Source organism: Plecotus auritus (genome assembly GCF_963455305.1).
Source record: "Plecotus auritus genome assembly, chromosome: 9".
In the NCBI taxonomy this organism is placed as follows: Eukaryota; Metazoa; Chordata; class Mammalia; order Chiroptera; family Vespertilionidae; genus Plecotus; species Plecotus auritus.
Genome location: NC_137783.1, coordinates 145,799,125 through 145,813,089, shown reverse-complemented (window position 1 = coordinate 145,813,089; position 13,965 = coordinate 145,799,125). Strand labels below are relative to the sequence as shown.

The window sequence follows — 13,965 nt, the reverse complement described above, 5'->3', positions numbered from 1 at the left end:
GTAGCAGAAGCATGAAGGTGTCATAAGGAGCAATCCTAGGGGGCTTCTCCAACAGCAACTTTGGAACACTCCCACCAAAAGGGTCCCCTAGTCTAGTCTGCACTGGACAGATGTGGCTGCTCTGTACGCTGGCTCTTCTGAGACACCTCCCTCTATCTCTGTGGCCTTTGGACCACCTTAAAGACAAGCACAGATTCCAAGCTGATTTTCTCCCAGGGGCAAAATCCTATCCAGTAATAGATTCTGCCTGGAGCACTGTGCTGAGAAGGATTCTGAAGCTGAATCCAGAATCAAAGTTCTAGGATTGATCAGTCATCTCTGCCATGGACACAAACTGGTGTTGTGGTCACATATGTGCCATCCTGCTTTCAGCAATGTGCATTTCCTTTAGTTCTTAGTTCCAGGCTCCTGCGTTTGCTTTACTTCCTAGTTCCGGGCTCATTTAGAGCAGAAACTATCATGTTTAACTTTGTGTCAGCCCCCTGCTGGGTAGACACTGGGGAAACAATGATCACTGTGCTCAGTAAATGTTTGTGAAATGAATGATCACACTCCTTTATTCCTAAGAAAAACACAGACAGAAGCTAGATGCTGTGAGCTTTAGAAACACTGAAGTGACAGAAGGGCCCTCTCTCTGAAGCCGGCTTCCCATTCTGGCCCTGCCTGGAGCCAAACTCCCTGAGACAGGCTCCACTGGGGTGGAGGGTGGGACATTCCTGTTCAGGGAAGCGCCCAGCCCGTGGACAGCACCCAGCCCTTGTTACGGGAGGCGGTGTTGCTAACACAGCCAGTGAATTCTGGAATGGATGAGTACAGCCTCTAGGAGCAGCCTATGAGCCCAGACTAAGAGGGAAGCATTCCTCGGGCATCTGCTTTGACAAAAGAGAGATGCTCAATGCGCAAAGCAGGAGCAAGTCCAGCTTGGCTTCCCCTGTTGTTGGTGAGAGAACTGTCTCGAACTGGGCTGGGCCAGCGAACACTCATTTCTGAGGGCCTCCTCTCAAGCAGTTATTGATGAGCAAAGCCAGTATTTCTCTTGGCTGCCCTCCAACCCTCAGCAGGGTGCCTCATAGGGAGCGATTACTCAGTGAACAAGACAGAAATATTGCATTTAAAGAACTCCTCACTAGATGGAGAGGAAGGCAAACAGGTGAGAAGTTATGGGCCAAGAGATAAATAATGCTCTAGGAGGAGATAAGAGGAAGATGATGATTAATTGCCCAAGGAACCTATGTAGACACATACCAGGGCTGCTGGAGTTACGAAGACAGAGATGGATGGAGCAGTTTGAAACTGAGTCCCAAAGGAGAAGGACATGTGCTGGGTTTGGAAACTGTGGGTAGACTTCCCACAAGGGGAGGGACGGGGAAAGGAGACATCAGGCAGAGGGAATGGAGAGCGAAAGCTCAGAGACAGGATGGGAAAGGCAAGGTTCAGAAACAGATGGAGCATCATGGGAGGTGAATCTGGGAGCAAGAGTGGAAGCAGAGACATGAAGCAGGGGTCACTCCAGGAACCCAAGCAGTGAAGTAAGAAGCTCGAATTAAAGTGTGGACTATACAGTTGAAAAGAAAGATTAAACACCAAAGCCACATTGCGAGGGAGAGTCAGGAAGAAATAATGATACAAAGGGAATCAAAGGCCTACAGGCCATCAGGAACAAGAAATGAAAGGAAGTGATGGATTAAGGGGCAGTTTCCTCTGAGTCCTTTGAAACATGGATTCTTTCTGTGGTCCACAGACCACCACCTCCTCCAGCAAAGGCTCAGGTCTTGGTAATCAACAACTCAGATGGTTCGTTCTGGTGAGACCATGGAGCGGTCTTCCATGTCTCACCGCCTTTTTCTCTGCCTTGTCCTCATCCCAGATTTTCAGGGCCCTTCCCTCCACCCCAGGAAAGTCCTGGTCTCTCATATCAAAGACAAGCATCCAGTGTGCTTACTCCTCAGAGGCACCTGCGTTTTACAGACGCCTGCCCCAGGTGCTTAGATTTCCAATTGTTCGCCCTTGACTTCCTACTTGCTGCGTGCCTGGGAGGGGGGTAGAGAGGGCAACATGCAGTCCTTGGGCTCAGGGCGCTCACAATTTAGCAGTTGCAAAGGCCATTCTACTCCATTTTATGCTTATTTTTTCCAGGAGAGGGCAGATGTCCCGTATTTGGGATGGTTATGAAGATGGGCTCTAGAAGCAGAGACCTAGATACAAATCCCAGCTCCACCTCTTACCAGCTGAGAAACTTGGGATGAATTTCTTAATGTCTCTGAGCCTCAGTATTTTAATTGAAATGAAATGAAAAGCCCGAGGGGCTCACCCATGCAAAAGGCTCAGCACAGCTCCAGGGACATGGTAGATACTCGGTAGCTTTCTGCCAGGATGTGCCGGGAAATACTGGAGCCTCGCTACTGATTTTCAGGAAATATGGGCTGGCAATCAACGACAAGAGGGCATCTCCCTGGCCCCCAAAGGCTGAGTGAACCGGTAACTCATGAACTCTTCTTGTTCCAGTTCCTTATTACAGATCAAGAAACCAAAACACTCTTCCCAACCGTGTTTTATCTTACAGGATAGAAGACGCTGTCAACATTTACTTTGACATTGCCTTCGTCAGCCTGGTGCTGGCCATCACACACACTTTCTCTCTTCTGATCCCTACAAAAGCTCGAAAGGTACACATGTTTACCCTGGATTAAGAGAGAAGGTAAAGAGAGACTGTGTTTATGAAATTCACCCAAGGTCCTAGAGCTAAGAAGTTGCAGAGCTGGGATTCAAACCCAGGTCTCGCTGACCACCTCTTGCTGCTTTCTGGCTCCTGCCTTGAGCCAGACCTGAAGCCCAGGCACCAGGGGCTCCTTCCACAAATGTGTGCTGAGATAAGATTTATCCCAGCTTCTCAATTCCAGACCCTTGGCTGAAGCAACAAACTATATATATATATTGATTTTTTACAGAGAGGAAGGGACAGGGATAGAGAGTTAGAAACATCGATGAGAGAGAAACATCGATCAGCTGCCTCCTACACACCTGCTACTGGGGATGTGCCCGCAACCAAGGTACATGCCCTTGACCGGAATCGAACCTGGGACCCTTGAGTCCGCAGGACAATGCTCTATCCACTGAGCCAAACCGGTTAGGGCAGCAACGAACCTTTTGATGATTCATTCTAAAACCCTTAGCTGCCCTATCAAGCTTGATGGGGAAGATGCCTGACCGGGATTGGAGCATCTCTCTGGTCTGAACATAGACCTTGGGGTGGGAGACCTCCTACCAGGCATGGGAGACACCCTCAATCAGAGCCTAGAAAAGGTCAATGGAAGGAACCTTAAGATTCCCTTCTTTGACCTCCTAAACCTTGAGCCCACCATCTCTCTGGAAAAACATGCTAAGCCCACCAACATTTTTATTTCCATATAGAGATTGTCTTACAGAGTGAACCCATCTACCCATTATCCTCTTCTAATGGATTCAGCTGACCCACCTTTATTTAAGAGATTAACCATAATAGTGTACTAATGATCACTAGCATCTATTGAGTACTTAGTCAGCTATCCCCCAATAACCCAGTGAAATAGATAGTATCATTGGCTCCACGTTACAGATGAGAAAACTGAGTTTTAGAGGGTTAGGTGGGCTAATTAAAGTCTGACAACTGTTTAGTGGGGCAGAGACAGAATCCAAACCAGAAATGCTTTCCTTAGGAGCCCACACTCTACTCACTGTCCACTGCTTTCTCCAGGGAGTGGGGTGATTCCCCATCCCTTCACCACCTCCCTGAGGGACTCGCACATCTCCCCTCTCCCAGACAGCACAGCAGCTCCTCCTGGGACTGTGGATCTGTCTGAAGGACACTCCAGACCAGAGCATCTTCCCACCCACATGGACATGTGTGCCACCATCCCACCCACTCAGCCCTGGCCACAAGGATGTCAATCAGCTAAAAACGGCCTGGTTTTCAGGTAATATGTGATGACCTCTTAAAATACAATATCATTGTGAGCACTTTGTGTGTACATTTAAAATGCAAGGCAGAAAACTGCATATGATTGCGGTTTTATAAAAACTGAACGTGGTATCGAGGTACAGAATAAAAAGGCCCAGAAGGGTTCCAGTGGCTGTTTGTGAAGTTAGGATGATAGATGGCTTTTATTTCCTGATTGGCTCTTGTCTTTATGTTCAAACTTCCTACCACAAACACAAATTAACCTTTATAGTAAGAAACCAAAAATTACCAAAATAAGCTGATTGATAAAAAAGTGTCTGCATTATTCAGGGTAAGGACAAAGAACTCCTGAATCTATAGGTCACCTCCCCAGCCCGGGCTCCCTCACCTTGCCGCTCACACATCCTGCCCGGTTATGAAGGAACACTCCACTTAGCACTGCTTGGCTCTCGAGCCTGCCGCTGACACTGAGCGGAGAATGTCAGTTTTGGGAGGGAACTACCTTAACCCGTCCACGGCCCCTGTCCAGTCCAAGCCACAGCCTCCTTAATTCCTGAAAGCCCGGTGATGCAGTCAGCCCATTGGAAGCTGGCAGGCGGGGCAGGTGAGCTGGTTACCCACTCCTGCCTTAGCCCAGCCTCAGAGGTCACAGGGAGGAGGCTCTCCGTCCTCCTGGCCCTCAGTGCCTGCTTCCCGCATCTCCACTCTGCTGCCCTGCTGCCAAGCCCGTGTTTCTAGAGGCCACTCCAACGCTACCTCCCCAGGAACCAGCCAGGCTCCAGCTCACTTCTCCAAGGCCTGCCACGCTTCCTCCTCTAAAGGTACCACCCCAGCTAGAAGTGTGAAACATCATGGGGTGCACTCTACTCAACCAGAGGGAGAGGGAGCGGCCCTTGTTTTATAATACACCTGAATGCACACATTTCACTACGAGGATTAGGCTAAGATGGTGGGAGCGAGGTAATGAGAAGCTAAATGCACAGCAGGGGAAATGAATGGGAATTCAGGGAACTGGGGCCCAGAGATCAAGGGAGGAAAAGGGAAGGGCCTTAGCAAGGCCCACGAGGTCCTATCAACATAGGAGGGAGCCACAAAATGAAACGATAACCAATGAAGACCATCCCAACTGTACGAGTGGCCACGGGACCATCAATAATGACGACGATAATAATGGCAATACTAATGTTGACAGTCATGATAGCCAACATTTACAACGCACTGACTACAGGTGTCCTCCCAAGCACTGACACCCACAATAACCCCGTGGGGGTGGTCCTACGCGTGTCCCCATGCGACAGGTGAAGAAACAGAGGCACCAGGAAGTAAAGAAACCTGCCCAAAGTGACATGGTAAGTGGCAGGGCTGGGTTTTGAAATTCTCAGCTTGACATCCGAAACTCTGTTCTTAACCACCTGCCTAGACTGTCTTTCCCTGAGAATAGAAATGCCAAAGGTTCCATTGTCTTCCATTGACTATTTGCTCTGCAGTACAAGGCACCTCCCTGCTCAGACCTGCAGAGGCCGTGGAACTTTGGGGAGTGGGAGAACAAACCGGCTTCCAGGGAGGGAAGGCGGGGCTCAGCCTGTGCAGAGGTGACAGGATGGGGAGCAAGAATTCACCAGAAGCTGGGCTCAGGATGGGAGGTGCCTTGGAGAAATGCAAGCTTCCAGGAGTCCCCGGGCATGGGAGGAGATGCTCAGTATCCCCTGAATGTAGGATGGGCTTCAAGTTGATTTCACTGAAATCACCAAGGACAACAGGACCCTATGTCAAACTGGAAGGTTTGTGAAATTTTGAGACAGACATGAATTTTGATCCTTCATTTCTTTGGTTCTAAGATATGCCTTTTTTTTAAAAAACACACACATTTTTAAGATTCTTGAAATTGGGATGCATATTATATTCAACATATACATCTATTATGGCGTTTCTCTTTCTACTTGAAAAACTACTATTAAATTGTTTGTGAAGCTCACACAACCGAGGGAGATTCAGGATGGAGCAAATGCAGGTGTTAAGCCCCTCTGACAGAAGCGGATGAGTCTGCACTGACTCCCTCGTGCACTTGTTTCTATGATCTTAAGGTTTCCTGGACCCCAGCCGTCCATCCGAATGCGCAGAAGCAATGCCCCACCCCTGCCTCACCTGGAACACTACCACCTCCTACTTCTGATCTTGGCTCACACATTGCTTCCTCTGGGAGCCCCCTGAGCTAACAGAGCAGGTCTAATTCTCCTGCTGGTCTGTGTGACAGATTAGTGTCCACCCTCCCCCACACTAGACTGCACCCCCATGAGGGCAGGATCAGGCCTTTCCCCTTCACTGTTAAATCCCCATTTAAAAGCACAATAGGAATTTCAATAAGTTTCTTGCTTTATGAATAAATCTGAGTCTCTAATATAGAACCAGAAAACAAACGATTGAGTCCTATTTCAGAGGATCAAAAGTTCCTTTCAGTCGTCCTTGGCAAACATCACCAACAACGGGGTGGACATGAGCTAGCTCTTCAGAAGAGGAGACAGTCTTGTCATCTTTCTACCAGCACTGGCCCATGTTGATATCTAATCCACTGCATGTTAAATAATACGTAAGCTTCATTATTATTGGGGCCTTTTGCTCTACTGGCTCCTAGTAACTCCTTCTTACTCACTCCTATTTCATTTATAAGCCAAAGCTCATTTGAAAGGATGTTAAACAAATAGAGAACATGACAGCTAGGCTTAATGCAATATTAATATGCATTGTAAACCAAGGAAAACTTCAAGAGAGGTATTAGAACGGTGATACAGGTTGTCATTATTAATATTCTTTAAAATCCTATAAGCTTATCAACACATTGGGAAAAATTTCACCAGCCAGAAGGGTCCCTAGAAACCCTTGGGTCTGGCCATTTTGCAGATAACGGGCCAAAGACACAGTCAGCTACCAGATGACAGAGGTGTCCTACTGGGGACCCACTGGGACAAGAGACCCCTGGAATCAAAGAAAAAAGCTTGAGCCAGGCTGGTGTAGCTCAGTGGTTAAGCATTGGCCCATGAACCAGGAGGTCATGATTTGATTCCTAGTCAGGGCACATGCCCGGATTGCGGGCTCAATCCCCAGTGTGGGGCATGCAGGAGGCAGCCGATCAATGATTCTCTCTCATCACTGATGTTTCTATCCCTCTCCTCCTCTCCGAAATCAGTTAAAAAAACATATTTTTTAAAAGAAAAGCTTGAAACCAAAGGCCCTGTATTGGCCCACTTCTTCAGGGGTGTCTCTTCTGCCCTAGCATCATGGCTTTCAACCAGGGGCCATTTTGTAACATCTGCAGCTATTTCTGGTTGTCACAGCCAGAGACTACCAGGATGCTACTCCTAGACAGAGACTGGGATGCTGTTCAACACCTCCCACAACAAGGAATTATCTGGCCCCAAATGCCAACAGTGCCAAGATGGAGAAACACTGCCCTTGTAGAAGTCAGAGAAGGCAGAAAGACCCAGAATGAGCACGAACATTCCTCACACTTCCCACCCCTGACCAGAGCCCACTCCCCGCTCCGCAAAGCCAAGGTACTCGTCTAACCCCATGTGTACATGAAATATACCAGAAGACAGACCCAGCCCTACCAGAAACATGCCACATCTCTTATTCAAAATTCACTGAGTTGCCTCAATTCTAAGATATACACTGTCCCCACATTTTTATATTTCTGAAAATGGAATGTGACCTATAATTAGTTTCCCCCCAAAAGGCTGTTACGAAATCAATGGAAACGTTTATGAATAATTACATATTAGATCAGAGAAACATGGTAGTTTAAAACATAATGTTTAGACTGAAATAGACTCCAATAGTGCGTCATGTAAAATTTGCTTGAATTCCAAGAACAAGGCTTCCCAGAATTTCTCCCTGGGCAAGCTCCTGCGGCCAGTGTGAGTTCACATTCCTCCACCTATCGGCAGAAAAGCTTCAAGCACAGACTTTTCTTCAGGATGAAAAAGGGTCAGTGGCCAGAGGGTTGGTGGGTGAGAACACCCTGTGGGCTCACCTTTACAGCTCAGCATCCCGGAGGCCCGCTCTCTGTCCTCCTGGCCCTCAGTGCCTGCTTCCCGCATCTCCACTCTTTTTCTCTCACATAACCAGCACTATTTCCAGGATTAGCACTTAGGGGCGTAAGGGGGCTCACCAAGAGAGCCCCTGGGTCCTGCCTGCTGACCATCTTGTGTCACTGCAGGGATGGTGAAAATCTGCAGGGGGTGCTCCCCACACCAGCTTCGGAGTGAGGCCAGTCCCAGACCCAGACTCAACACCCTCACAGACTGTTTCCCTGGATAAGTAGGTAGCTCTGTGGGCCTCGGTTTTCTCACGTAGAGAGTGGCAGGGGACGAATAACAGTCCTGCCCACGATAGACTTGTTTTTCTCTTTAGATGGAAATAAAATAATTCTGTGAAACACAGGGCACATGGCCAGTTGCCCACTACAGCTGGTGGGTCTTCTGAGCAGGTTGTAAGGCACCCAGTGATTCTGAAGACTCTTCAGCCTTGCACTGGCCACGCTTTGGGTTTCCCGAGTGGATGGAATGGCACCAAGTACAATGAATTTAGGGGAACCCAGCACTTTTGTTTTTTTCCAAATTCATCCTCACAAACCTATAAACAACCCATAGGAATCACAAGTTGATTTTGAACAGAGATGTTATGGGAAAGTGTTGCTTTGTTCCATAAAATTTACAAGGATAAGACCGTTAACATCCCTCTGATGTCCCTGGATCATAGAAAGGCTCAACTGGAAACAATTCACTCATGTTCATGTGCTTCTCGCCAAGTGTTGTGGCCATGCACGTGCTAAGGTTGCTAAGGCTCCAGGCAACCCCAGGGCTCACCTGGAGCTCTGGGCAGAATGCCCGTGGTTGGGACATGGGCAGAGAGATACTTTTGGTCAAGAACATATTGCAACTTTTCTCTCTGGGGCAATGAAGTTCAAAGACCCTTCTCCAACACTTGAAAGGAAATTGGTTCTGAAGATCTACAATATGACTTTGCTCTTGTCTAGGTTTGTCTGGAAACATATAGGGCAAGTAGGTGAGTGGCACTGAGAGATGTAAACTTTCTGACAATTTGGGGAGAGGATAAAAAAAGGGAGAGAGATGAAAATAGAAGCAATCCTTGTTCTTTCAGAACTTTTCCCAAACATGAAGTCACTACGGTAATTTTAATTTTCCAATAACACATTACATATAAAGTATTGTCTATGTAGGTAATAATGAACTTGTTACTCATTTAACCTGCATATTTTTATTGTAAGCATTGTGTGTAACTCTTGCTATAAAAAGGCAAGAGTTTAAAAAGTATATTCAAACCTATTGAACTTAGTTTTAGATCCCCCTGAAAGCAGCAAATATGAATAACATGACTTTCACCAGACAGGATTTGGCTTTGTGCAAACAAGTTCATTTGGAAATCATGGGTGACAATATCAATTGGATGTAGTTTTGCTGGAAATAGGTAAAAAGTATTATAAATCTGTTTATGTTCATGGACTTGGTAATCTCATTTTGGAAAGATGTGCATAGAACAAACTCCAAAAAGAAATAAATTCAATTCAAACAAAGATGATCATTTAGGGATCTAAAGCTAAATTAAATAGGTTTTAGTTTACTTTTTAAACTGTTAACTTTGTATAGTAAGAGTTACATATAATGTTTACAATAAAAATGTCTAAAACAAGGAAATTGGAAATAACCCAGTTCAATCACTGCAAAAAGGTTAAGCAAATGATGCCACAGCAATAGTGAAGTATAATAGAACCATGAAAACATATAATTTCTTATCCATATTCCCATATGGCAACCTAATGCAAGTTCATAAAGCAGGTCCTATATAGTACATGGCCCACACAATATGAGAGAGGACATAAGAAAGGAATTTAGAATAAGAATTTATACTGAAATGGTTTAAGTTCTTTTTCTTGAAATAAAGGCAGGGGTTGGCAATCCAAAAAGCAGATGTAAGCCTAAAGGTATGTACTATGATGTCAAATATGCATCATCATACATTATGGCCAGAAGGAGATGCATTTTAATAGTGATTATCTCTGGTTGAAGAAATTGCAGGTGATTTTTTTCCTTATTTATACCTTTAAATATCTTAACAGTTCTCTCCAATGAGCATATAAAACTTTTATAATCACAACATTAATAGCCTTTAAAAAATAAAACTATAAACAAATAAACTTTAAGGAAATATTGTTAAACAGTGAGAATAGGCCAACATGTGAATAGAATAAGTCATGTATATTATTGTTAAAAGGAAAATCGTTAGGCTTTTCACAACTCTGTCATCCACAGACCCAGGCACATACGAAAACCCTCACTCAAAATCCAACTTTTCCACAGTGCATGCTTCCTGATTTCTTACATCATTGCTATCAGCAGTTTCTGCTTCATTTGACTTATTTTTTTCCTACCCACTTTTTCAGCTTCTGAAAACAGAAATCAACATGTAAAAGGATGGAGAATTTGAATATTGTCCCAATTCTGATAAACCTGAAAACTGTGCCCAAAACATAGTGAACACACAAAAGAAATGTACTGAAGGACTAAATGAACATCAGCCATTTTCTTGCCAATTCTGAAGGAAAACAAGAAGCAAACTGAAGGGAATAATAGCACGAGGAGCTGAGGATCATTGTAACACCCACACTCCGTGATGTAAGAGGAAAGAGAAATGCTTAACAGGGTCCCAGAGTAGAACACTGGAGCGAGTCTATAACAATAAAAGCATAATATGTTAATTAGACCGGACGTCCTTCCAGACGTCCTTCTGCACAAGCTTCCAGATGAAGCCAGGGCTGTGAGGGAAGCCCGGGTCCTGGGTGCCAGAGGGAAGCGGGTGCTGGCAGCTGGGGGAAGGAAGGCCTACTCTTGCACGAATTTCGTGCATTGGGCCTCTAGTACCTTATATATTTAGCAATGTCACAAAATACCTCTTCACCATAAACCCACCGCACCACGCACAGGTAGCAGTGCAATGTCACTTACACTTTGCCTCTGAATCTGCGCCCGCAAGCCTCTACAGTGGGGTTAACTGGCTGACAGTACAATCTTTTTTTTTCCTTTTCATTTTAAAATATATTTTATTGTTCATAGTATTACAGATCTCTCCCATTTTCCTCCGCTTCCCCCCCCCCAGCCCCTACCCAACCCCCAAGGAAGTCTTCACCACCCTATTGCCCATGTCCATGGGCTTCACATATCTATAATAATAAAAGCGTAATATGCTAATTAGACCAGACGGCCTTCCAGACGTCCTTCCTTCCAGACAAAGCCACAGCGGGCGGGGGCCGCAGCAGAGGCGGCAGAGGCCCCCCCGGCCGCAGCCGCGGGTGGTGATCGGGGCCAAGGTCCTTGCACAAATTTCGTGCATCGGGCCTCTAGTAAGCATATAAGTTCTTTAGTTTATCTCTTCTTGTCCCCTAACCCCACACCAAGGTATGTCAGTTGGTTCCATGCCTCTCTGCCTTGGGTCTCATTTTTGTTGATCAATTCATTTTGTTCATTAGATTCCACAAATAAATGAGATGATGTGAGGTCATTCACAGTGCCCTGCATGTGCAACTGGAAATGCAGTTACCGCACAACAGGTAAATGACAGAGCTGAGACTCGTGGGTTTTTATCTGGATCAATTCCTTCAACAGGGGTTGCCAAAGACACTAACATTAGAACCATTAGAAAGAGACCAGGGTTGAATGCAGAAGATGGATCATTAAGGACGACGTCTCATACTTTCTGGGTGCTTAAGTTCTTCAAGATGCAATCCCAGAGGATGATTTTGGTAGAAGGTACAGCTTTTCTAACTTGTCTCTAAACATCTTACTCATGTGTTTTGTAAGCAATCATTGAGAAAGGGAAAATTCTATATGGAATTTTCTATAAATTCTATTTATCCATTCATTGACTCATTGAACACAGATTCATTAAGGAGCACGCCATGTGCCTGGTCTATTGTTAGGCACTGGGGTGTGGAGACCTACACATTTTCTCCACCATCCTGAGACATTTCAGAACCAACTGTATTTCTGATAAACCTGTCACACTTTCTCATTTTGAGTCTTCTTCCCTGAATCTTTACATTTTTAGGGAAGACCTGGTTCACAGGAGGAAGCTCACATTATTTCAACCCGTAGGAAAAGCGAGGGTTCCTCCCAAATACCAAAATAGGCTCCAATGAGGTTTTATAATAACCTACTGCTCCACCTTGCCATTTCTCCTCTTTCTCCAGGAGTAGAAGCGATTCTGTCCTCCTCACTGGCCCTCGCAGCCCACCGCACCCCACCCGAGGTTCCTGACCTGACCATCCTCTCGCCTCCAGGAACGCACGGGCCACCACGTAGCACTGGAATGAGCTCTGTCTTCCATCAGGTCCTCTTGCACCTGGGAGGAACATCTGTCAGGAGCTTTAATGTTTACCCAGCCAGTGTTTGGATGCCAAAGAGGTAACAAACTGTTTATTGACTATTGTCATTTGACTGGAAAGCTCAAGGCCAGTGAAGTGCAGTTTGAAAGTTGGGAAACTGTGGGGGTGAAAGACCTCATTGGGATCGTCTCAGGCCTTTGATGTCCCTTCCCTCTCCTTAAGCAAGAGCTGCGGCTATGTACTTTCTGTTTTGTGAATTTCCACTGGGCTATCCCAGCAGCTCGCTGGAGTCCCTCCCAACCAGTCACTCTGTCACCAGACGATCCTCCCTTGTCACTCAGCCCTCTATTGCCCTCCTTCCAGCCACTGGTGATCATTAATTAACCATTTTAAACCTGCCAGCCTGGCTCCCTAACATTTAAGCTGGACTCATCAAGGTGCTTTGTCTTTAACGTCTAATTCCCAATGCAAATGACAGGAGCCCTTTGATTTTAAGGTCCAGAGGTGACCCAGCCTTCCAATCAGTTCTCTAGGCTTCGATTCTAAATGTTCTATAGCTTAATTTATTCATGGATTCTGTTGAGGGACCTCTGTTTTGCTTTCTAATTAGATGTAAAATGAAAGATCAACATATTATTCTGAAGTAGATTTGAACACCAGCCCCCACGTCACCTTCAACAGCTTCCATGGATAACAGCACCGTTTCTCAGAGAGTGTCCCTTGGAACACTAATCCCCTAAAGGGTTCCTGGATACAAAGGTTAAAGGGCCAAATAAGATTGGGAAGAGCCGCTCACCCCTGAAGGCTCACAATGTGTGTTAGTGCAGGAAAGGCTTCGAGAAGTTCAGAAGAAGGAAGCGTGCTCAACCAGGCCACACCCCAGGTTACCCAGAACACATTCTACTTTTTGTTTTATTTTTCTTACCTAAGAACTGTATACACATTATAGGTTTAGGGATCTAAGGAACACATGCTGGGAAGCAGTGGTCTGCTACCTGAAGACCAAGAGGGCTCTGAACCTAGACTACATGGTTGGATTTATTCTTGTGGCAGGGAGGAATAATTAAAGGCTTTGGGTCAAAGATGAGTACGATACAGGCCTCCTTGAATTATAATCTGACCCCAGATCAGTATAGAGAATGGAGACTCAGTTCTTCTCAACTGGGAGAGGTAGCAGTGGGGAAGGGAGTAGGTGGCTATCTGAACCATCATTCACCCTAGACAGCAGACATCCCAGAGTTTTGCAGGTGACCTAATGTAGAGCTCCCCACGATGGGGCCTTCCAGGATCCCCGTATCCTCAAGTCGCGACCCACACCATAATTGTGGCTCCTTTACAAATTGTCTCTGGCCCTACTGTGGGCCGTTTCGATCCCAATCTGAAATTTCCACAAGAGCCATTGCACCTGGGCAAGGGTTGTATTTGAGTTAGTTCCTAATTGCAGCCATGGATCAGTGGGTAGCAGGCAGGGGATCTCTTTCGGAGTTTCCCCTGAGATTTCAATCTCACTTCCACCACTCATGAGTTGTGTGATATTGGACCTCAAATCCCTCATTCATAAAGATGGCTTAAAATTGGTAATAATAATATCTCATAGGATTGTTGTGAAAATTAGTCAATCTGTATGGAA

At 45.8% G+C, this 13,965-nt stretch overlaps 1 protein-coding gene across 4 annotated transcripts in view; it reads right to left on the bottom strand.

Moving 5' to 3' along the window:
• Nucleotides 1-13,965, bottom strand: part of SLC1A2 (solute carrier family 1 member 2) — a 121,256-nt gene that overhangs the window by 68,027 nt on the left and 39,264 nt on the right. Inside the window, exon 2 of one of the 4 annotated variants that reach the window (XM_080641033.1) lies at nt 12,269-12,352. The exons of the other annotated variants lie outside the window; for them this stretch is intronic. Within the exon in view, the coding sequence (XP_080497159.1) occupies nt 12,269-12,276 (8 nt within the window). The 5' untranslated portion in view covers nt 12,277-12,352. The remainder of the gene's footprint in view (nt 1-12,268; nt 12,353-13,965) is intronic. 4 annotated transcript variants of the gene reach the window in all.